We start from the raw sequence: 25859 nt of genomic DNA, 5'->3' as shown, positions 1-25859 counted from the left end.
AAACCAGAGTCTAGATTAGAGTGGTGCTGGAAAAGCACAGCAGGTCAGGCAGCATCCGAGGAGCAGTAAAATTGACGTTTCGGCCAAAAGCCCTTCATCAGGAATACAGATAAATTTATCTCTCCACCCTTCAGGCACTCTGCCTGTATTCTTGATGAAGGGCTTTTGGCCGAAACGTCGATTTCACTGCTCTTCGGATGGTGCCTGAACTGCTGTGCTTTTCCAGCACCACTCTAGTCTAAACTCACGCCCATGATTACCCTATTGATCAAGAATCTCAGTCATAACTATATACACAAGACCTTTACCAGCTCCGATCTCTGTGGAAAGTAGTCTGAAAGACTCTCAACCCTCAGATCAGAAATAATTTCTCATTACTGTTTTAAATTGGTGTCCCTTTATTCTGAGCCTATGCTCTCTGTTCCTACCCTCTCCCATGAGTTCAAACATCCTCTTAGCATTTACCCTGCCGAGCCCCTTAAGAATCCTGCCCTTTTACCTGCTTTATTCAAATAACTGTGACACAATGTGAGTGGACAAGGTGGATCCGCGAAATCCCGATTGAGGAACCACTCCCTTGAACAGATAAATTCAACTCATTAAATTGGTATTTTTCTCTGAAGACAATGCATTATTGAAGGTAACAAGGACCATCCAATATATATTTGTTTCCTCCACTGTATTTGTGTCTTGTGATTCGATCTAATTTCTCTCTCAAGTATAGAATTAGTTATCTATCTAAAGATAGATAGATAGATAGATAGATAGATTGTTCTCCTGAAGCTGAAGGCACTGGAGCCGGAACGCGTGTGCTGTGCGTTTTGTTGTTGGGGGTGAGAGTTTACAGAGCTCCGTGGGGGGAGGGGAAGGGTTTGGTGTACTGGACCTGAAATGTTAGTTTTATTTCTGGCCGGCTGAATCATGAGTACTGTCATAACAAAGGTGATTTTATATATTTTTTTGGTTTAAAGCTATGCATAAATTTATATAGAGGATAGTTTCGGGATTGTTTTATAACCAAGCCGTGGTTGTGCTGTGATCGATGCTGTCGGTAATGGCAGCCCAATGGTTGGTGCTCAGTGGGTGACAGGGACAGGGACACAGACAAACCCAGCACGACTGGGGGAATTCACCTGAAGGAATAACAGCAAGGTCTGTCTCTGCATTGTCAGCAACTTGTGAGACACCACCCAGTCCTGTATAAACATGCAGAAGCCTGTAAGAAAAGTCATTCATTCAGTAGGGGGAAAAACAATGTATTTATGTAGCACCGGTCAGGGGGACTGGTCAGCTCACAGTGCTCACGGATGATGAAGTGCTTTAGAGTGTAATCACTTGTAATGTAGTAAACCGAAGCCAATTTGTGTGTACTACACTGTTCTTGGAAGGCGGATGATGGTACTAGGTGAATTGTTCCAGCAGAGAGCTGGTGTTAACACTGCTAAATGGCCTCCTGAGCCTATGATGATCCTTTGATTTCTTCCAGTTCCCATAAACACCAGAAAGATATCAATCAGATAATATTCATTGTTGGATGGGACATGGGGAATAACTATACATCAGTATTGGAGAGAGAGTAAAAGGGACCTTAACATCTTAGTCAAAAGATGACATCTCTAACAGTATGGCACTCCTTCAATATTGTAATGAACATAGACTAAATATTTATGTTAAAGTCTTAAAACAAGATTTGAACCCATAATTTTATGTCTTAGAGGTGAGAGTGGGACAACTGAACCAAGCTGGTAGTTATGAGGAGATCTTTATTGATTTTATTTTCTTTTGTCCATTCCACGTATTGAAAATTTGCTATCTTAACACTTATGTACATGAGTGATATTCAATTTAAGCTTTACATTGGTACCAGCGCATTCAACAATATTAATTCAATGGATAATGTTATTTTGAAGATCAATATTCTTTATTTTAACAGGATAAGCAAGTTTTGTTTCTGTTTTTCTGTGCACTGCATAATTATAACACATTTCTTTAGAACAGGTATGTAATTGGCTTTCATAGATTTCATTACACAAGAAAAGGAAAATAAATTGTTTTGTTGCCTAATTTAAATGATCAACTCTACTTATTTGAAGACTGAATTTGAGTAGTTGAGCTGGAGAAAGGAGTGAGAGTTTGGGGCTCTGCTGGAGAGCGACAGAAACTGTATTGTTGGCCTCACTGCCTTTATAATATGGTGGAAAATTCAACCAGAGTTGGTCAGCCATGTAGGACAAAGTGGTGAGTCTGTGGAATTTGCCACCACAAAAGGCATTCAAATCCAAAATATTGTATGATTTCAAGAAGGACTTGAATATAGCTCTTGGGGCTAAAGTGATCAAAAGATTTGGGGAAAAGCTATTGATAGACCGTCAATGATCGTAATGAATAGCAGAGCAGGCTAGAATGGCTGAATGGCCAACTCCTATTCTTCATGTTTCTATGCTATTAATTGCTGCTTGAAGTGGACATACATAATAGATGAGGTAAAAACAATGACTGCAGATGCTGGAAACCAGATTCTGGATTAGTGGTGCTGGAAGAGCACAGCAGTTCAGGCAGCATCCAAGTAGCTTCGAAATCGACATTTCGGGCAAAAGCCCTTCATCAGGAATAAAGGCAGTGAGCCTGAAGCGTGGAGAGATAAGCTAGAGGAGGGTGGGGATGGGGAGAAAGTAGCATAGAGTACAATGGGTGAGTGGGGAGGGGATGAAGGTGATAGGTCAGGGAGGAGAGGGTGGAGTGGATAGATGGGAAAGAAGATAGGCAGGTAGGACAAGTCCGGACAAGTCATGGGGACAGTTACTGAGCTGGAAGTTAGAACTAGGGTGAGGTGGGGGAAAGGGAAATGAGGAAACTGTTGAAGTCCACATTGATGCCCTAGGGTTGAAGTGTTCCGAGGCAGAAGATGAGCCGTTCTTCCTCCAGGCGTCTGGTGGTGAGGGAGCGGCGGTGAAGGAGGCCCAGGACCTCCATGTCCTCGGCAGAGTGGGAGGGGGAGTTGAAATATTGGGCCACGGGGCGGTGTGGTTGATTGGTGCGGGTGTCCCGGAGATGTTCCCTAAAGCGCTCTGCTAGGAGGCGCCCAGTCTCCCCAATGTAGAGGAGACCGCATCGGGAGCAACGGATACAATAAATGATATTAGTGGATGTGCAAGTAAAACTTTGATGGATGTGGAAGGATCCTTTAGGGCCTTGGATAGAGGTGAGGGAGGAGGTGTGGGCGCAGGTTTTACAGTTCCTGCGGTGGCAGGGGCAAGTGCCAAGATTGGAGGGTGGGTTGTTTGGGGGTGTGGACCTGACCAGGTAGTCGCGGAGGGAATGGTCTTTGCGGAAGGTGGAAAGGGGTGGGGAGGGAAATATATCCCTGGTGGTGGGGTCCGTTTGGAGGTGGCGGAAATGTCGGCGGATGATTTGGTTTATGGAAGGGTGGAAGGTGAGCACCAGGGGGCATTCTGTCCTTGTTACAGTTGGAGGGGTGGGGTCTGAGGGCGGAGGTGTGGGATGTAGACGAGATGCGTTGGAGGGAATCTTTAACCACGTGGGAAGGGAAAAATGCGGTCTCTAAAGAAGGAGGCCATCTGGTGTGTTCTGTGGTGGAACTGGTCCTTCTGGGAGCAGATCCGGCGGAGGCGGAGAAATTGGGAATACGGGATGGCATTTTTGCAAGAGGTAGGGTGGGAAGAGATGTAATCCAGGTAGCTGTGGGAGTCGGTGGGTTTGTAAAAAAAAAATCAGTGTCAAGTCGGTCGTCATTAATGGAGATGGAGAGGCCCAGGAAGGGGAGGGAGGTGTCAGAGATGGTCCAGGTAAATTTAAGGTCAGGGTGGAATGTGTTGGTGAAGTTGATGAATTTCTCAACCTCCTCGCGGGAGCACGAGGTGGCGCCAATGCAGTCATCATTGTAGCGGAGGAAGAGGTGGGGAGTGGTGCCGGTGTAATTACGGAAGATCAACTGCTCTACGTAGCCAACAATGAGACAGGCATAGCTGGGGCCCATACACCAGAATGAACTTCAATGATTACTAGAGTAAAACAGGCTATAGGTGTAGCCAAGGCTCCAACATGAATAGTCACTTGAACAGGTGCTGGGTGATTGCTGCTCATGGGAGAGAATTTAGTGTGGAAAGAAAACTTTTTCTTCTGTATCATACCAAGTATAAATGTATTCAAATTGATTAGCAGTAGGAGTTTTGATTTCACTAATTCCTCATTATATATTCTCACATCTTGTTTGCAGATCCTGTGTGTAAGAAATGTAATGTTCTTAAAACAAGTTGCACCGACAGTCACCAGGTAAGGATAAATGGAAACACTTGAAGCCCATAATTTCTTTTTACACCCCCATCCTACCAAGAGTAGCTTTTATTCATTCACAAGAATGAGGACTAGACAGGTAGTGCAGGAACCTCCTGTGGCTGTTCCTCTGCAAAACAGATACCACCTTTGATACTGTTGGGACGAATGGCTATTACTGCTTTCCTCTAATCGGCCAAATTGTTTGCACCATGGTTGGCTCTGCTGCACAGGAGAGGAGAAAGTGTGGGAATGCAGTTGTTACAGGGGATTCAATTCTAAGGAGAATAGAGAAGCATTTGTGACTGCAAATGAGACTCCAGAATGGTACGTTGCCTATCTGGTGCTAGGATTGAGCATGTTTCAGAGTGATGTCAGGACTTTCTGGATTGGATGGGTGAACAGTTGGTGGTCATTGTACACACTGATACCAGTAAGAGGCATAAAAAAGGAATGAACTTCTAAAAGCCAAAATTAGGAAGTCAGAGCATTGGGGAAGCTGGGAACATTTATAAAAGGTTACACTTGGGCAGAACTGGACCTGATGTCCTTATGGTGAGTGTATTTGGAACAGGTTTAAACTAGACTGTCAGGAGGATGGCAAGGGAAGGAGGGGGAAGAAAAGGACAGTAAAAAGTAGAAGTGGTAGATAAGATCATAAAAGGTGAAGCACAAAACTATCTTTCAAAGCAAAGATCGGGTGATTGAAAATGGCAAAAAGACAAATCTTCTTGCATGAATCATTCGGAATAAGTTAAACTAACATTGCAAATTGAAGTAAATTAATATGATCTTAAATTGTGGAAGCATGGTTACAATGAGATCAAATCTGGAAACTTAACATTCAAGGATAAATAACCTTTCAGGAAGGAAAAGATAGTGGGATAGTACTGTTAATAAGGTGAAACGAGGACAGTTCTGGGAGATTATCTAGGCTCGGATTATGTAAAGTCCACTTGGCTGGAGGCAAGACAGTCTCTGGTAGGAATAGTATAGAGGACAGAATATAAAATCAACAAATAATAGCATATAAAAAGAATATAGCAGTCATTATGGGTGACTTTAATCTTAGTGTTGATTAGGTTAATCAAATATGGAAAGGGTAGCTACATCAATGAATTCTAGAGAATGGGAAAGTATTCTAGAGAAATGTTTTGGAGCTGACTAGGGAACAGGCTATCTTGGATCTGGGAATGGGTATGAGGCAGACTTAATAAATTATCTCAGTTAAAAAGTGCCCAAAGGAGTAGGGGCCATACTATGACTGAATTTAATATTCAGATTGAGTATGAGAAACTTGGATTGGAAGCAACTGTTTAACTTAAAGGGAATTGCAATAAAATGAGAATAGTGTTAACTTAAATGGACTGGATGGATCAGTTAGCAGGGCAGAGATTGAAGGTGATAATTCCTGATTGTCAGCAAAAAATTATCCCAGGGATAAACAAATAATGGCTAACCCAGAAAGTTAAAGGAGAATATTTAAATTGAATGAAAAAAGCATGTAAGGGGGGTCAAAGTCAGTAATAGCCCCAAAGATTGGGATAAAAGCAGAGGAAGATTAAAAAGGTAATAAAGAAAATAATCCAAGAGGGGCAAACTTACAAAGAATAGAAGAACTGACAATAAGTTTCTTTAAGTATATATTAAAAAAAAAGTTCAAAGTGTATGTAAGTCCCTTTTGAAAATGAATCTGGGAGGTAATTATAGGGAAGAAGGAAATGGCAGAAGAGTTAAACAGATATTTTGAATTAGCCTTGAGGGTGGAAGCTACTTTGAACATCCATCACCATCTCTAAAAAGGACTTTTTGCCCGAAACATTGATTTTTCTGCTCCTCGGATGCTGCCTGACCTGCTGTGCTTTTCTAGCACCACTCTAATCTAGATTCTGGTTTCCAGCATCTGCAGTCCTTGTTTTTATCTAATAGTAGTATTAGACAAACTAATGAGCCTAAAGGCAGATAGGTCCCCTGACCCTGATGGCTTACATCCTAGGATCTCAACAGAAGCAGTTGCAGAGATGGTGGGTGCTTTGGTTGAGATTTTCCAAAAATACTCAGGTTCTGGAGAAGAATCAGGATTGGTAAACTGCTAACGTGACAGCCCTATCCAAAAAAGGTTGGGAGGCTAAAAGTGGGTAATTGTCTGTTTAACCTAGTATCTATTGTGGGGAAAACATTGCAATTATTAAGGATATAATAGTACATTTGGCAAATCAATCTAATCCAGCAGAATCAGCATGGTTTCATGAAAGGGAAAACATGGGGCGGCACGGTAGCACAGTGGTTAGCACTGCTGCCTCACAGCACCAGAGACCCGGGTTCAATTCCCGCCTCAGGCGACTGACTGTGTGGAGTTTGCACATTCTCCCAGTGTCTGCGTGGGTTTCCTCCCACAGTCCAAAGATGTGCAGGCCAGGTGAATTGGCCATGCTAAATTGCCCGTAGTGTTAGGTAAGGGGTAAATGTAGATGTATGGGTGGGTTACGCTTCGGCGGGGCGGTGTGGACTTGTTGGGCCGAAGGGCCTGTTTCCACACTGTAAGTAATCTAATCTAATATCTGACTAATTTATTAAGATTTGGAGGTGCTGGTGTTGGACTGGGGTGTACAAGTTCAATCACACGACACCAGATTAAAGTCCAACCGGTTTATTTAGAGCATTTCCCCTTCAGGTGGTTGTGGCATATAAGATTGTAAAAAAAATTGAATTTACAGCAAAAATTTTTAGTGTGGTGTAACTGAAATTATATAGAAAAGACCTGTGTTGTTCAAGTCTCTCATCTTTTAGAATGACCGTGTTGGTTTCAGTCTTTCATATGTAAATCCCAGACCTTTTGCAGTTACATTCTCAAGTGAACTTTAACAATAGCTATCATGTCAGCTCAGATAATGCATCGAAGGTGTGAAGTTAAAGTCTGTCTGCCCGTACCCCAACGGTCAGACTGATTCTATTTCAAAAAAACGGATTTACAGAATCTTACATGGATTCATGCAGTTTTTGAGCAAAAGGGTTATCCGTTTTTTTGAAATAGAATCAGTCTGACCGTTGGGGCACGGGCAGACAGACTTTAACCTCACACCTTTGATGCATTATCTGAGCTGACATGGTAGCTATTGAAGTTCAATTGAGAATGTAACTGCAAAGGTCCTGGAATTTACATGTGAAAGAACTGAAACCAACATGATCATTCTAAAAAATGAGATTTAACAAATAATCCAGGTCTTTTTTCAATATAATTTCAGTTGCACCACGCTAAACCTTTTGCTATAAATTCTATGTTTTATGATCTTATACTCCACAACCACCTGATGAAGGAACAGTGCTCCAAAAGCAAGTGCTTCCAAATAAACCTGTTGGACTACAACCTGGTGTTGTGATTTTTAACTTGAGTTTTGAGGAAGTCTCAGCCAGAGTAGATAGAGGGGAACCAGTAGAAATATTTGAACTTCTCAAAGGTCAAGTCATAATAACCCATAGTGTTGGAGGTAGTGAAATAGCTAATGCATAGGAAATTAAGAGTGGAGGTATAGTATTCTTTTTCAGGTTGGCAACTTGTAACCAGTGGATTCCAAAGAGATAAGTGCTGGTACTATAACTATTGATAATATATATTTATGACTTGGAAGAAGGAAGCAAATATTGTTAAGGACTAGGCCAGACCACGCAACTTAAGCAGGTAGCCCAGACCATAACTTTGCAATCTGTTTTGGTACGTACCGTGAAAATTACCCAGAGTAAGTTAGCGAGGTTGACTACCAGGTTTAAAAACAGCCAAAACCTTATTCACAAAATTACACAATGAAACACACAGAACAGAATAAAGAACCCATACAGAACTCAGTCTATCCAAACTAGACTTGATTATGCTGTTCTGAATACATATCAGTCCCAATAAGCACACCCCCTTGGAAACCAGTATAACTGAATGGAACAGATGCTTGCAGGTTGAAGTTAGAAGGGCAGAGAGAGAGAGTTTGTTTCCACACAGCTCACTGTTGAACTCCCAACCAGTTCTGGATTGGACTAAACTGCTCAGCTAGAGAGCTGACCATTCCCCTTTCGTTATACAAGTCATCTTTAAAGCAAGATCACTTTGGCCTGAAGTCATATCTGTTTACATATACACAAAAGGCCTCTCAATATCCTTGAATCTCTGTACCAAACCAGAGTAATGGCACTGAGAGCAGTTTATTGCACCTTTTTAGGGGGGAAAAAAAACCAAGGACATAGTATCCTTGAGAAAAGGAACAGCTATTAGAAAAGAAAACTGCTCTGTGACAATATCCTATGGCCAAGTTTGCAGAGGACTCAATAGGTAGAAAGACCAGTTGCAAAAGGGATATTAATGGGTTAATTAAGTAGGCAAAAAGTTGGCAAATGGATTGATGTGTGAAAGTGTAAAGCTCACTTTCGAAGGGAGAACAAAATAAGAATATTATTTAAATGGACAAAACTGCAGAAAGGTGCAGTATGGAATGATTTGGGGGTACTTGGACATGAACACTGGAAGCAAGCGCACAAGTACAGCAGAAAATCAAAAGGCTAATGGAATGTTAGCCCTTCTTTCAAGAGGGTTGAAGGATGATTATAAGGAAGACTTACTGCAACTGTACAAAGTATTTTGAGCAGTTTGTCTCTTTTTAAATAAGGAAGGATGTTTAATTGTTCAGAAGGGTTCATTTTAGAATGCCAATCCTTCCATATTAGGGATTGACTTGTGAGCAAAGGCTATACTATTTGGGACTCTGCTTATTGGAATTTGGAACATGAGAAGTGATCTTGTGTAGGATTCTGTAGGGGCTTGACGACAAATGCTGAGAGCATATTTCCCCTCATGTGAGCATCTAGGACCAGAGGGCACAGCCTCCGAATAAAGAGGCACCAATTTCAGACTAGAATGAGGAGGAATTTCTTCTCTTGTAGATAGTCTTTTGAACTTCTTGCCATGGAGAACTGGGGGCAGAGTCCTTGTGTATATGTAAAGCAAGGATAGGTTCTTGATCAGCTTGGGAAGGGGCAGGAAAGTGGACTTGAGGAATGTTCAATCGTGCAGCTGGCTCAAGCTGCCAAAGGACCTACTCCTGTTCCTATTTCTTTTATGATTATATCGTCTACCAGTTCATTTTTATCCTAATTGCTGAAGAAAACACTTGTTGATTCGGGAAACCTAAAAATAAAACTAGGCAGTACAGAGCCTCCATGACTCAATAAGGTCATGCCTGATTTACCTCTGTTCCATGTTCCTACCCTAAGCAAAGCAAGTTGTTCATTTAATTGGGGGGGGAAGCACTAAAATAGCTTGTCTGAGTACAGCAGGACTGCTCAGTGCTTTACACCAAAGTAAGTACTTTTAATTGGTGTTACTTGTCATAAGGGAAACAACCAATTTGTGCACAATACTTAGTTGAAAGAACTGGTACAGACAACGGTATGATCCATTTCAGTGCAAAATTCTAAGATTCTCTGTTTGCACACTCTCTCAAGCCACAATATGATAATGACCAGATGATGATTGGCCAGCCTACTAAAGAACAGCTGTGCCATTTGAGATGTCAACTGTTTCTTTCTCCAAAGATGCTGCCAGATCTCCTCAGTTTCTCCAGCATTCTTTGTTAACTCCCAAGTCCTGGAAGGATGAGAGCTACAGGTGCATGAGAACAACATCCCATGCAGGTTCACTTCCAAGCCCCACATTTTCCTGATTTTAATGGAAAATAGGATGGGCAACACATACAATGCCCTGATCAGTGATGCCCACAGACAATGAATGTATTTTTTTTAAAAAACATAAGTTGGTGGTCTTTAGTCTCTTTTCTTGTTTCTGGATTAACAAATGCCAGTGGGCAAGTAAAGCATGTTTTAAAATCTACTTGGAGATAGTGAGAACTGCGATGCTGGAGATCCGCATGGATAAAGAGTGCAGCTGGAAAATGCACAGCAGGTCAAGCAGAAGAAGAGGGCTGCTGATGTTTCAGGTCAAAACCTTTCATCAGGACTGGGGAAGGGGGCTGCAAAGTAAATGGTGGGGGGGTGGCTGGAGGAGACGTGGCAGGGTAGTGAGAGAGGGAGGGCTGGGCCTGGGATGAGGACGGGGATGGTGGCATTTGGAAGCTGGTGAAGTCTGTGTTAAGGCCATATTGTTGTAAGCTCCTGAGGTGGAAGGTGAGGTGTTTTTCCTCCAGTTTGCATGTGGCCTTGTGTTGACAGCGGAGGAGGCCCGGAGGGGGGAGTTGAAATGGATGGCGCCTTGGAAGGTGGGGTTGATTGGAGCAAACTGGAGGAAGAATCAGTGCTCTCAGTTCCTCTGACTGACCTCTGACATAGACGGCATGTACTGGACTGTAGTCTGTCTCTTGCGTCAGGAGCGTTTCCTCCTCCTTTTCCAGTGTTAATAGTATCAAGGCTGCATCCATCTCAGACTCTGACGTTTCCTCAACACTAGACAGAAGGGGAGAACAGGTTTCTGACAGGCCCTCTGGTTGTTTGACCAGAGTCTTGCACAGCCATAGCAGTACATCTGACTTTTGTCTTCTCGCAATTGTGAAATGAATGCTAATGTTGCATTTCCCTTCCTAACTTCCAACTGAACATGCATGTTAACCTTAAAGGAATCTTGAACTTCCTGACTTCCAAGATTCAGATTTCTGAAGCCTTTCTCCATTTATAAAATAGTTTATGCCTCTATTCTTCCTAACAACGTCCATTATTACACACTTTCCCACATTGTATTCCATCTGCCATTTCTTTGCCCACCCTTCTAGCCTGCCCAAGTCTTTCTGCAACCTCCCTGTTTCCTCAACACTATCTGTCTCTCCACTTGTTTCATCTGCAAATTTTGCTACAGTGCCTCAATTCCTTCGTTCATGTCATTAATCGATAATGTGAATAGTTGTCGTACCAACATGGACTCCTGTGGCACTCCACTAATTGCCAGATGCCATCCGAAAAGACTCATTTACCCACACTCTGCCTTCTGCCAGTCAGCTAATCCTCTATCCATTCTAGTACTTTGCCTGTAACACCATGGGATTTTATCTTCTTTATAGAATATTAAAGTTGTATGATATGGAAACAGACCCTTCGGTCCAACTCTGCTATGCCAACCAGATATCCTAAATTAATCTAGTCCTGTTGCCAGCATTTAGCACAAATCCCCCTCAATTCTTCTTATTTGTGTATCTACCTAAATGCCTTTTAAATGTTGTAATTGTACCAGCCTCCACCACTTCCTCTGGAAGCTTATTCCGTCCATGCACCACTCTGTAGAAAGGTTGTCTCTTGGGTCCCTTTTAATTCTTCTCCCTCTCTCCTTAAACCTAGGATCTGCAGTTTTGAACACCCTTACCCTGGTGGAAAAGACCTTGGCTATTCATTGGTCACTGCCCGTCATGATTTTATAAACTTTTTAAAAAGTCATCCGTCAGCCTCTGATGCTTCAGGGAAAGTAGCCCCAACCTATACAGCCTCTCCGTAGAGCTCAAACCCTCCAGTCGCAGCAACATTCTTTGTAAATCTTTTCACAACCCTTTTCAGTTTCACAACATTTTCCCTAGATCAGTGAGACCGGAATTGAATGCAGTATTCCAAAAGTGGCCTCACCAATGTCTTGTACAGCTGCAACATGAGGTCTCAATTCCTGTACTCAATGCACTGACCAATAAAGGCCAGTGTACCAAACACTGCCTTCCTGTGACTCCAGCTTCAATGAACTATGAACCTGCATTCCAAGGTCTCAGTTCAGCAACACTCCCCAGGCCTATACCATTAAGTGTATCAGTTCTGCCCTGACTTGCTTTCCCAAAATGCAACAGCTCACGTTTATCTAAATTAATCGCCATATGCCACTGCTCAACCTATTGGCTCATCTGATCAAGGTCCCATTGTATTCTGAGATAACTTTCTTCATTGTCCACTACACCACCAGCAGTCTCCTGTGCAGCAAACTTTAAAGGCTTTCTGGAAATCCAAATAGTTCACATCCCCTGGATGTTCTTTATCTAACTTGCTTGTTCATCTTATATAGGAGAAAATGAGGACTGCAGATGCTGGAAAGTCAGAGTCAAAAAGTTTGCTGGAAAAAGCACAGCAGGTCAGGCAGCATCTGAGGAGGAGGAAGTCAATGTTTTGGACATAAGCCCTTCACCCCCTCCACATTCTTGAAACGTTGACTCTCCTGCTTCTTGGATGCTGCCTGATCTGTGTTTCTGGTGTCACGCTTTTCAACTTTGGTCATTTATATTACAAGCTAGCTTATCTTCACATTTCATCATTTTCCTCCTTATTGCTTTATTAATTATTCTCTGCTTTTTTTTTGAAAGGCTTCCCACTAATCTTCACCAAATTGAATGTTTTTTTTCTTTTGCTGACAACTCTGTTCTGAAGAAGGATCACAGACCTGAAATGTTAACTCCGTATTCTTTCCACAGATGTTGTCAGGGCCTGCTGAGTTTTTTTTTCAGGAATTTGTTTTTTTTTCTAATTTCCAGCATCCACAGTTCTTTCAGATTTTTTTTTCCCTGAACTGTGCAGGTCCCAATTTCCACAGTGCAAGTGCCAGTGCTCTTGATACTGGAACCCACTTCTCTCGTATCAGTCTTTGTACTGCACATTCAATTCTTTCATCTTGTTCATCTTATACCAATTTGCAAGTGACTCAGGCAGAGGTCGAGAGATTATTGTGCTTTGTAATTTAGCACCTAATTTCTCAAGCTCCCTCAGCAGAAGATCTTTCCTAGTCCTACCTATGTCATCAGCAACAATATGGGCCACTCCCCTTATTCCTCCACGTTCTCCTCTACTCCCATCCCCGCACAGACAGTATCCAAGATTGGATATAGCCCACTGCACTTGTGCTGTTGGTTACAAAAAACATGTTGATCCTCCTATGTCAGGATATAAGTAGAAGAGAGCAAAGTATATAACAGTAAATGGAAGTTGAGGATAGATGTCTGGAAAAACTTCAGCACCAATAAGGAATGGGGTGGCTCCAGATGGTTGGTTGACGTGATCAGAATTAGAGTTTTTCATTGTTCTATGTGGATGAACCAAATATACATTTCATGCATGACATATTTTCTGTGAAAAAGCTGGCAGCATTTAACAATGCAGGCTTGAGACACCAGCTGCCCTTTGTTATAATGCAAATATCTCCATTGAGATTTGCAATAAACTTTTCATTGGTTTGTTAACTAGCTGACCAAGAACTTGATATTTGCAAAGATAGAATTTAGCTAATCTGTTTCTTTTTTTAGGTTGGCTTCTATCAGACCGCTGCTTTTATGGTTTACAGGTAAGAATGCCTCTCTTTCTTGCAATATGTAATCTTGCCAAAAAAATTCAACTTATAAAGAGATGGTGCGTATGTTTATTTAATTTTTTTATTTAATGTCCCCTTGTGATGCGTGGGCCACAGCACTTGCATAATCTTCCAACTCCTCCCTATAATCTCTCGTTCCATTTACTCAGGCCACTGGGTCTGACAGCAGTCCCCTCAGGTTGCTTAAGGTGCTGGATTATACTTTTAAGCAATTCATTTAGAAACTAGAATTGTTTTTGTAAGTTGGAGAGAGGTTAATATTTAAAAAAGACAGCAAATCACAACCAATAAGTTATAGGTTAATTAATTTAACTCCTGTGCGGCATCATTCGATGTACTCTGTGAGACCACTTGGACTTGGTAGGTATTATTAAAGACTTGCAGCATGGCTTCTGGGCATGTTGTTTGATGGTGATGACAGCCATTTGAATTTTCAGATCTTGAAGGTGCTGTTTAATCTTTATACAACAGAGTATTGGAAGCAATTTTTTAACCTTTCTTGTAGGTTCAGTTCTTCTTTAAGGAAAGATTTTTTTGTGCAGTGATTGGTCAAGTCTCAGAAGGAATCAGTGTTGGGGCTGTTGCTCCCCATGAACTGCATTAATGTTTCAGTCAGTGGTGTTACTGAAACTGTGCAGAAGTTCATGGCTTACAAAAAGATGAGTTTTGATGGGTCAGAGTTTGCAATTTGATCAAGATACAATGAAGGAAATAGACCTACATCTGGCCAATGTCTTATAATGTAGCTGAGTACAGTGTAATGCATTTTGTTAATATCAAGTCATGTATATATGATATCAAGTATGGAGTTGAAGTTTGTTTGCAGGAAAAATATATCAGCAGTATTGTACAGTTCTCTGAAGTCATAAAATCAGTTCCATGAGGCCATTGCAAAGTCGGATAGAAAATAAATGATCAGGAGGTAACATAGGTATGAGTTTACTTGATACAAGGTAGAGTACAGCAATGGTTTATATGATTGAGTATATGGGATTGAGATATTGAGCCAGGACAATATTGAATACTTGGGTCTGGAGATTATCAAGGTATAGATGAGTGTTTCAGTAGTGATGAGCTCAAGCAGGATGGTGATAGAAATGTTAGAGGTGGGAGGGGAAGATCTTGCGAAAGGAGTGGATGTACAATTAGAAACTGATCTCGGGATTAAATCCAAAGCTAAGTTTGGGAACCATCTGGTTCAGCATCAGATAATAGCCAAGGAGAAGGATGAAGTCAGTTGCTAGGGAACAACATTTTTTGGCAGGGATTAAAGACAATGTTTTTCTAGTACTTGGAGGAAATTTCGGTTCCTCCAATGCTGGATGTCAGACCAGCAGTGCGACGAGTCAGACAGTGGAGAGCTGACAGAGCTGGATATTGTCAATGTACGTCTAGACTGAAAATGTTGCTGGAACAGCACAGCAGGTCAGGCAGCATCCAAGGAGCAGGAGAATCGATGTTTCAGGCATGAGCCCTTCAGGAATTCTTCAGGTTCCTGAAGAAGGGCTCATGCCCAAAACGTCGATTCTCCTGCTCCTTGGATGCTGCCTGACCTGTTGTGCTTTTCCAGCAACACATTTTCAGCTCTGATCTCCAGCATCTGCAGTCCTCACTTTCTCCTAGAAGAATATCCGTTTGGAGCCTGACATGCTTTTGGATAAAGTTGCCAAGGGACAATGTGTCTGCAAAATAGGAGGGTGTCCTGGTTAGCTGGACAATGGTGGAATCACTGGAGGAAAATGGTATGATTAACCATATCAAAGCAGTAGCTGCAGTAGAATAGGTTATCTCTTACAGTCTCATTGGATATAATCGGTTGGTATTGTTTACCTGGATGCTCAACTGACAATCAGCTAAAAATCCATAGGTAGAAAATTGTCACCAATAGGTTTCACTTTGAAACTATTAACTGGTGGTGTACCACAGGCACGAGTTTGGCATCTTTGCTATAGGCTACTTGAATTGAAAGCCTTTACACGTGTTGGGCAAATGCATTTTAAGATTGGTGTTGGGTTCAATTTTGGATGCATAATTACTCCTCATATATCCTTGCATCACTGAGGAGTGAATGGGTGTTTAGCTTATAATTTTTAACTTGGACAAGTGGGAAGGTATACAACCTACAGGGAACCGATTTAAGTCAGTGATGAGAGAGAAGTCTGGAGTTTGTAGCCCTTTAGTTATCTCCCAGGTTTGTTGCCAATCATGTGAGGTTAAAATAACAATGTTCTACATTACATACCCAAGACAATGTAAACTTTTTAAAAATTCATCTGTGTAAGACCTTGGGTGAACCTCCATTAGAATATTATGTCCTGACTCGCTGTCCTCCTAGAGGATATTTTGAGGTTTTGGAAAGACTGCAGAAGGCACTACTAATTGCTGTCTACAGCATCTTATGTGGCAGATTGACTGAGTTGAGCTTCTATACTTCAGAAAGGCTTGGCCTCATGCCATTTGATCTAGATTTATGAAATAATACAGAGACTAGATATTTCAGAAGGGACATAAAGCTAATCCATGTAATTACATGCCAGCAGTAGACACAATTTGTTAGAGCTTTTAGTTAAGAATGAAATTACCATTCATCCAGTTAACTGAGAATAGCAGCCAGCACACATTATGAAGAATGTCGTCTTATGAAATAAATCTTGAAAATAATCCATCAAGGAGATAACGTGAGAGAGGGAGCAGTTCAGTAGACAGCGTTCACTTAGACCAATTATCTCAACTGAATAGCTAGGGAGCATCAGCGGTCACGTTTAAAGTTACAGAAGGGCAAGACTAGATTGGATGCTCCAAGATGTGTAGTTTCCCTGAAATATATACTTGGAACTGATTTTTAAACTCAAGGGAATTTATAGTTGAAGCCCAAAGAGTGTGGCGCTGGAAAGCGCAGCTGGTTAGGCATCGTCCGAGGAGCAGGAGAATCGACGTTTCATGCATAAGCTCTTCATTAGAAATTAAAGCTGTTGGGCGACAAGGAGCAGACATGAGATAGAGTTGGTTTTCCCAAAACAGACTGATTAAAAGTACTTGTTTTAACTACAAGTGATTGATTCCTGTATCTGTAAGTGTGTGTGAAGGACAAAGGTGCAGGGAGGGGAACATGCATTTTTTTTTGAGCAATGCCACCGAAGATCTTTTTTTTAAAAAAAAATAGATTAACTTTTTTAGTGCTTTTATTGTCAAGACAACACCACAGTGGTGACAACGCAGTTGTTAACGCCTAGTGACTAACTACTGAGATGCTAATTTAACATCTGATGTACTTAACTCCTGGGAAAAGAACGAATGAAAGTAATGTTACTGCAATAATGCACTTACAGATACAATGTATTCTCTGGAGTGAGAGTTCTGGTTCAGAACAGCAGGGAGAATAAGTCAGCCATGGAACCAATTAACAGGTCATTTAAATAATATTCAATGTATTCTGCTATTATCTACTATCAATTGCAATCTCAAATTTTACTTTGCATGGAAATGTTTGGATTAGATGAGGTGTTTTAGGTCTAATACCTAATAAACAATTTAGTTCCAATCCGAGGAATGCAACTCTTTTTAAGCATTTTAATTTATTCAGAGAATGTGGGCTGGCCCAATACATATTGCCCATCTTTAGTTGCCCTTGAGATGGTGTGGTCAACTGCCTCCTCAAATCACTGCAGTCCATTTGGTGTAAGTACATCAACAATGCTGTCAAGAAAGAATTTAAGATTTGATCCTTTCACAGTAAAGGAATGGTGTTCACACTTGACTGTGCTATACACTTTGACACTTTTGATCACCTGCAAAGACTTGTTATTCAGCTTGTCGACCCAATGCTCACACTATTTATACTATCTTTTGACACTTTTAATTATCTGGAATTATCTTACAATTATCTCTCTGCCTATAAATTCTGTGCCTGTCCACTCCCCTCCATTTCACCTACAAAGGAGCAGCGCTCCAAAAGCTTGTGATTTCAAATACAGAGGAACCTGATTATCCAAAGGATACGGGCAGGGATATTTCGTTCAGATAATCCAATGTTGGATAACATTGTTCAGTCAAGCATCGGGATCTTGCCGGATAATCGAATGCTAGATAATCGAGGTTTCCCTCTAAACCTGTTAGACTATAACCTGGTGTCATGTGACTTTTGACTTTGCCTAACCAGCACCTCAATATTATGGCTCTTCACAGTAGTGCATGCTGACACTATTCACATTGTATTTGGAGTGGGTTACACCATGTTGAATTGGAAATGATTTATGATATTCAGACATTCAGGTGGAAAGAAATTGACAAGAGAAAGATATAGGTTTTTGTGCTTTTTTTTTACTGAGTCTGCCTATCTGATGGAAGTCAGATTTCAATGGACATCAGTGCGTGGAACCTGGTGAAATGGAGATCTTAGTATGATTTCTCCTCAGAATTATGTTGCCCCATGATAATTTGAATTGCATGAAGGTGATCACACAGTAGTTGACTAATTTGATGAACATCAGCATGCTGTCTGACCATGCTGTACTCACCTAGTTCAATTTTACAACTCCATCTTACCATTTCCTCTTTTTTTATGCCCCTTGCATCATTCTAGTCAACCTAATTACGTATTTCAGTCTCTGCCCTCAGTTTGCTTAGTTTTCCTGCATCCCTCTGGTCTGAACACTCACTTAGGGTTTAAACTTCAGTCTTTCCAAGCCATCTAATTCTCATTACCTTTATTACTGCCATCGCAAAATTATTTTCTTATTTACCATTTTTGTGCATTATGGTATATTGGAGCATCAGACTCCTGCTGGTATACCCATTCCTTCTGTATTTTTGCTCATGGGAGGCTTAGTAATGAGGTGTCCATCCCCAAATTATTAACTGACCCATTAACAAACATGTTAGACATTTATTGTTAGACATCTATTGTTAGACATTTATACTGTTAACAAGCTTCACAGTTTTTTTTAGATTAGATTTAGATTAGATTAGATTACTTACAGTGTGGAAACAGGCCCTACAGTGTGGAAACAGGCCCTTCGGCCCAACAAGTCCACACCGCCCCGCCGAAGCGTAACCCACCCATACCCCTACATCTACATTTACATTTAACCCTTACCTAACACTATGGGCAATTTAGCATGGCCAATTCACCTGGCCTGCACATCTTTAGACAGTGGGAGGAAACCGGAGCACCTGGAGGAAACCCACGCAGACACGGGGAGAACGTGCAAACTCCACACAGTCAGTCGCCTGAGGCGGGAATTGAACCCGGGTCTCAGGCGCTGTGAGGCAGCAGTGCTAACCACTGTGCCACCGTGCCGCCCACAGTTCTGCTACAGTCCTGTAGAACTGTTGTAGCCATCAAATTCTTTATTTAAAAACAACACTTTTTCAATTCAATTCCAAACTATTGGCTTATCTCTTTCGCTGTCAGACACCAATTGAAGCATTGGGCATGTTAGGATTTACTTTTGTTTGTGAATCCAATTTTCAATGTTCATGGTTTACTTCTTATCCACTTATTTATTTAATGTTTGTATATTTGCATCAATCTGTAAATGATTCCTGTGTAATGTTTTTAGGCTATTCCAAAATACATCTAGACAAGCATACAGAATCAAAGAAAGTTAGAGAACTAATAAAATAAGTAGATTCTAAGGCTGGTAGATTATTTGTGCAAACATGCTATTGTTAGTTTTTTAAAGTGATCTCTATTGCTTTGTGCCACTTTGCATTGACCCTCTACTGTTACTGTGAGATAAGTTATCTCAGAAGTGTGACTTGATATCTTTTAATCAAATAAATTCTACATACACAGGTAACTGCTTAGCCAGCAAGAGACATTACAGGTCAATGCCCACCCATGGGATCGGGAGGTATAAATACTTACTGCCAAAAGAAGTGGTAAGCAATGTTCTATTTATGTGACTCAATTAAATTTAACACTGAGGTAGTGCAGAAATGATTGATCTCAAAATTACCAATCCACTTGGATTTAAATAAATGAATTTTATGATAAATAATATTTCATATCGGGTATTGACTTATTTTCTATCCTCTTAACTTACTGCCATCTTCTTCCTTCCTCTTCCAATAGACTGCACTCTTAAAATCTCACCATTGTTCCAGCAGCCTTCCAGATCATCTTTCAAATTATTATCACCTAGTCATTCTAGACGGTGCATACCAACTGCCCGTTTGGATTTAGGATGTTGTGTACCATTCTAATTGTTTTCACTTGCCATCCACACAAGAGTCTCTTCTATGTGGCTCAGTTACATAATGTTGTTAGCAAGAATGAGTCTTTATTTTGTGCTTCAAATTTTCTGTTCTCGCAAAAAATGGAATTTGCACTTATCTAGTGCCTTTGGCTTCACAGTGTGCTGAAATTCCTTATGGCCACTTAAGTATTATTGAAGTGCAATTTTAATTTTGAAGTGCAGCAGGCAGTTTGCACGCAGCAAGGTTCTGATAACAGTTAACATTTTAGGACTGAGTTTGCACCAAAACCTTGAAGTCACAGAACTGAAATGTTAATTCTGTTTCTCTTCACTGCCTGACCTGCATATTCCCAGTGTTTTCTGTTCTTGTTTCAGCTTTCCAGCATGTGTTATATTTTGCATTGGTATTGAGGTTATTTCCTGCGTCATATATCTAAGTTGTGGTTGACAAGATTTTCTATCGCAGCAACTTTAAAATTGTTTATGCCCAATGTCTATAAATTTGCCTGTCTTTAAGCAGGAGTTATTGAAATGGCAATCATGAACAGAAACATCATTGAAGTTTTTTTGTTCCTTTCCCAGTTATCAGGTTTGGAGGTCATTTATAGTACTCACTCTAATTCACAGCTTGACTGTGATCATTTAATCCAGCATCCATTCACAATTATACCTGGAATCTTGCTGAGCTATCTGGCTCAGGTTCATACCAGGAAGTACACTGACTCTTTGAGGAATATATAGAAATTTTGCTTTTGAGACTTAATTTTGCATCGTAGACCTAATAAATAACCACAGACTTGACATGAATAGCTGTTGTAGAACCAATGGCTGGTAACATTTGTCCTGTATACTGGTCAGGAGATATCAATTTTGTGAAGCTAACAAGTTTCTTGTGTTTTGGAACTGCCTTTAATGTAAAATAGAAGGAGTCATCTGACCTATTCTGAAGTCTGCTTATGAATTGGCTTTGGTCTAGAAGTCTAGATTGTATTACTGAGTTGGTGGCTTATGAAGTCTGTTTATACTTAGACTATATGACCCAGATTTTTGCGGATTGGTGGATGGAATCCAGATATGGATGTCCCACCTCCCATTTCTGACACCCAGACTTCTTGGTGTGTTGAGCATTTGAATAAAATTCTGCAACTTCAACAATATTCAGGCCCTCCCTACCCTCTGTCTCCATATAGAAACCAACTAAGCAGTTATTTTGGCTAGAGGATTAAGACACTGAAATGCATTATCTTATTTAGTGATTGAAGCAGAGAACATGCCAACTCATTTTCAGTCTGTTATATATTTCTTCCCCTAGATGAAGATGAACTACTTAATTATTGGTCTTTGGAGCAGTGAAGACTTTGAAAGCACCAAGTGTGCATAAACATGCCTTTGTGCCGTTTGGCTAGCTAAACTCCAAGTTGCCAGCTTAAGGAAGCTTCCCATTGTTGAACCAACCAGGGCACCCTCTATGTAGTGATATTGGGTTGGAGTGATTATCTAGAACACTGAGAAAACCTGTAATTCTCTAAAAGATTTTCAGTTTGAGGTTTTGGAGTGTCCCTGTACAACAGCCCCTACATACACACATGTAGATAGTTGAAACTCTTCCACAAACAGCAATAGATGCAGGGTCAAATGTGAAGGTCAAACTGAATATAGATAAATTTTTATTAAACAAAGGGATAAATTAGGGAATATGTACCAAAGATAGGTATACCACCATATTTCAAGGCCAACTTAAGATGGGCAATAAATGCTAACCCAGACAGTGGTGCCCATGTCCCACAAGTGAATGGAGTTAGGCCAAAGATTATCTATGATCATGTTGAATGGTGGAACAGGCTCAAGGATCTGAATCCTGTTCCAATGGATTAAGCTATCATGATTTTGATTATCTTTAAGTTTTAGTGTCAATTATTTTAAGATTTTGATTGATATTTTTAACAGCCACGGAAGAAAAGAGAGAAGCTACAGATGAAGCAGCTCAAGCCTGGCACTGACACAGAATATGGTGTCTTAAATATCCAACTGACTGGCTATGATATGACACCTGTAGAACACTACAGTCAGTATATACACCGGCTCTGCAATCGACTGAAGATCAAAGTGGAGGAAAGGTGAAGAACAATTCCAAATGATATCTTCTGTTTAAATACAACATGCATTTTGCATTGCCTTTAACATCGATTAAATATCCAAAAGTAGCTCAGACATATGTGATCATCGAAACTGAGGTTGAACCAAGAGAGTAAACAACAGCTGGTCAAAAAGTTTGATTTTGATGATATCTTCAAAGACAGGACAGTGGAGTTTGGGATATCAAAGGTAGACTTTAAGGGTGCAGTTGAACTTATTGATTACTGCAAAGATATTGCCAATAATCTTCCTGGGCCTGTCTGGAGCTTTTAGTAGGAAGGGTACAAATTTGATGGAAAAGAGAATTTCCATTTTCCAATGGTGGATTAAAGTTTTGCTACTAAATTCTCGAAACCTTTCAGGCAGGTTGGCTTTCCTGTCCTTGATAGTCATGGACTTGTCTTTTATTCATTGGAATGCTATGAACACCCAGCCTATTGGAAGTATGTTCGCAGGTGCATTCTTAGCAAAAATTGGGAAACCTGTTAAACTGTGTATATGATGTATGTACGTGGTGGGGTAAACTTGTTCATTCCAGTTCTAGTGAGTACAAACGTCTTCCATTACTTGGCTTCTTCATGCCCATACCCAAGTCATTTCTTTGCACAAGTGCTTAGAGAGTAAGCGATGAAGCTCCACTGAGTCAGTCAGCTCATGAGAAGTTCAGTCATTTGCAGTACTTCAACGCTGACTGTGTAAGGGCTGAAGGTTGACCAAACCCACCAGCCTTTCCAAGTCAGCTAGCCATACTGGCTTCCACCAGTGAACCTGACCGGAAGAAAGCAAGCAGGGTTCACCTGAAAAGTGGTATGAAATGACAATGGTACTGTACTGATCAGTTTCAACAGGAAAAGGGTCTAAATTGAAAAGGTTCACAAAGTTGGGTGGGATGAAAAGGAACAGTCAAGAATGAAACTTAAAGGACATTGTTGTTGCGGTCATTGAAAGGATTCTGGGGGATTGAGGAAGCAAACAGAAGTGGGGGAAAATCCCATTGATTTGAGCAAAGGAACAACAGAAGTTGAGAGCTGCATGTGAAGGGTGGGGAACACAATGTGACCAGCCTGCTGGGGAGGGAGAATGAGTTGGTGAACTAAATAAAGGAATCCGTAAGATAAGACTGGGAATGAGGAATTTGATCGAAGTGGGATTGGAGAAGAATATCAAGTGGGATGGTGAAAGGGCTGATGATCTCACGGAGACTGTAAGAGGATAGAGGGGATGCCACAGAAAATTAGTTACAATGGGGAAAAGTAAATCCTAGAGGAGAAGGATAGAGGGAAAAATTTAAGGGAGGGGTTAGAACCATAGTCTTTCTCAAAATAGTATTTTGCCAAAGATCTACTGAGAATGTGCAGTACAAATGGAAGACCTCCAGATTTGTTTGCATATGTTCCTGCATGGCATGAACACATCCAACTGAGGTACTCAAAACAGAAACTAAGTGGTTTTATTGCATGAGCATTATTAAGACTTTCCATTGATGGAAAGCAAAATAAGTGAATGAACTCTAAAGCAACATTGCAACCATGTCTCATCATTCATTAACATTTCACAAGTAGGGAATCTAAGAATCAACAGTAGTGGTGATTGTTCCACATTCAGCCATGCAGGAATGTTCACATACCATGTACAAGAAAGTTAAGGACATGAAAATAAAATGTAATTACAGATTGTAGGTTCAAAATGTTGTTGTGCTGTATCACTGTGGATTGTGGAGGCTCCAAGAGTCTAGTTGTATTCCATGCATGTGGAAACTTTACTAATCATTCATGACATGTGGGCATAGCTGACTGGGCCAGCATTTATTGCCTGTCCCTGGTTATCCATGAGAAGGTGATGAGGAGCCGCCTTCTTGAACTGCTGCAGTCCATGTGCTATAGATAGAGCAGCAATATCATTAGGGATAGAATTCACATACTGTATAGATCAAGTTTAATACAAGTCTTGCTCATAACAGAATAAGGAAGAGGAAATCTAGTCTTAAGTCATGGAGGCTGCACCTTGCCATGTAGAACTGTCTGTAGGGCAGGATCTCACCCAAGACATGCTAAGAGCCCATAGGTTAGCTTGACTGTCAAGATCGCAAATTGACAAACTTTCATCTCATTCCTGATACTTGACTGATCAATATTTGCCAGACAGTCAGCTATGTTAAACCAACAGCTGTGTGAGTCTTCAGTAAGGTTGAGATGAATAGTAAGTTGAAGAAAAATGGTGAACGACACCAACACTAAGCTCAGGGCTACAACTGTGGACAAGCAAGCAGCACATGAAGAAGGTAACCAGCGTCTTAAGCATCATTAAATGGTGTACTAAGGCAGTGTCAGAGGCATCTTTGCATGATTAGCTGGAATGAAATGACAAACATTGAATACACATGAGGCATCTGATAGAGATGCCTGGCATCCAGTCTTGTGTGACAGTCCTCTACAGTGGCACACTTATGTTATTTCACACTCCTAGAAGCCTGTAGAATTGAGTAGACTGTTGGCTTTTGCTATTTAAAGTTGTGGACTGAAATGAGAGAGAACGGTTTCTAAAGCTAGTGTTTTGCAAAGTTTGCTACATGTTTTGAAAAGCACATAACTTGACTCTCTCATGTCAAACATAATTTAAGCACTGCTTAAATTTTAGGTTGTGGACAAATTGAAATGAACGGCTTCTGTATTCAGGTGGCGTTTTGGTTGGCAGTAAGAAATTGATTGGTCTAAGGACTAGTAACCTGTTTTGATGGAAAAGGCCTTTTGTTTGACAACTCTCCCAATAGGTTGTTAGTTAACTAGAAACCTTGGGGCTGGGAACAAGAACAGAGAAAGAAGTGATCTGATCTCCTCCATTACAGGAGTGTCTGTTCTGTGCCATAAGCTACTTTTAAAGCTGAAGAAAAGCAGTTCATCTTTCCTCGATTTACAGTAAACTGTAAATTTAAATTCATGCATAGTGATCTTTCACAAGTGAGCCCGCCATGCTATACCTCTTGCAAACCAGTGGAAGCATTTGGAAAAGCAAAGTCAAGAAGAAACCTTCTGATCAGCAAAAACCAACTCTACAGATCTTGTGTACGACAATTACTAAACTGCTTTTTCAGTTTATAATCCATCCATGTGTTCTTTTTTACCGTGTGCACATAATGGGGAATTTACAAGGGAATTAGAGTTTTAACAAGTAATGTTATGTGCTGGTGGTTTATAAATGTTTGCCTGTAGCTAGAGTGTAACTGCTTGTACTAAATAATCATTTTTTTCCAGTCTGCCCATAAAATCTGACTTTCTACCAGTTTATGAATATGCAATGAGCTGACAAGAATGTTACCATTTGAAAACGCTGATGTGGAGGTGTCTGTGTTGGACTGGGGTGGACAAAGTTAAAAATCACACAACACCAGGTTATAGTCCGGGTTATTTGGAAGTACAAGCTTTCGGAGCATTGCTGCTTTGTGAGGTAGCTAGTGGTGGTGGGGGGGAATGCAGAATCGTAGGATATGGAATTTATAACGAAAGATTACAGTGTCATGCAACAGAAATGATATATTGAACAAACCTAGATTGCTGTTAAGTCTTTCATGTTTTAGAATGGTTGAGGCCATCCTCATGGATACCGAACTCGGCTATAAGTCTGCATTGTTGCATATCCCAAAGTCCACCTTGGAGGACGTTCACTCGAAGATCCAAGGCCGAATGTCCCTAACCACTGAAGTGTTCCCTGACTGGGAGGGAACATCCCTGTCTGGTGAATGTTGCACGGTGTCCATTCATCCGTTGTCATAATGTCTGCCCTGGGGCATCCTTGCCTTCAGCAGATGAGATAGATAACGTTGGCCGATTCACTAGTACCTGCCGAATCAGTTGTGTCATACTATGCTCTTTTTGCTATAAATTCTGTCTCCTGTGATCCTGCTGCACTAGCTA

At 40.9% G+C, this 25859-nt stretch overlaps 1 protein-coding gene across 3 annotated transcripts in view; it reads left to right on the top strand.

Moving 5' to 3' along the window:
• Positions 1–499: 499 nt before the first annotated feature.
• mrpl48 (mitochondrial ribosomal protein L48) overlaps positions 500–25859 on the top strand; it is a 38786-nt gene continuing 13426 nt past the window's right edge. Inside the window, exons 1-5 of one of the 3 annotated variants that reach the window (XM_072577073.1) lie at positions 500–640; positions 4238–4293; positions 13548–13585; positions 19410–19495; positions 21760–21929. In XM_072577073.1, the coding sequence (XP_072433174.1) occupies positions 4259–4293; positions 13548–13585; positions 19410–19495; positions 21760–21929 (329 nt within the window). In that variant the 5' untranslated portion in view covers positions 500–640; positions 4238–4258. Of the gene's footprint in view, positions 641–833; positions 943–1051; positions 1153–4237; positions 4294–13547; positions 13586–19409; positions 19496–21759; positions 21930–25859 lie in introns of those variants that run through there. The other 2 variants (XM_072577071.1, XM_072577072.1) reach the window with 2 other exon arrangements.

Source organism: Chiloscyllium punctatum, chromosome 9, assembly GCF_047496795.1.
Source record: "Chiloscyllium punctatum isolate Juve2018m chromosome 9, sChiPun1.3, whole genome shotgun sequence".
Taxonomy (NCBI): Eukaryota; Metazoa; Chordata; class Chondrichthyes; order Orectolobiformes; family Hemiscylliidae; genus Chiloscyllium; species Chiloscyllium punctatum.
The sequence above is the reverse complement of the archived record's forward strand: the minus strand, read 5'-3'. Positions and strand labels throughout refer to the sequence as shown.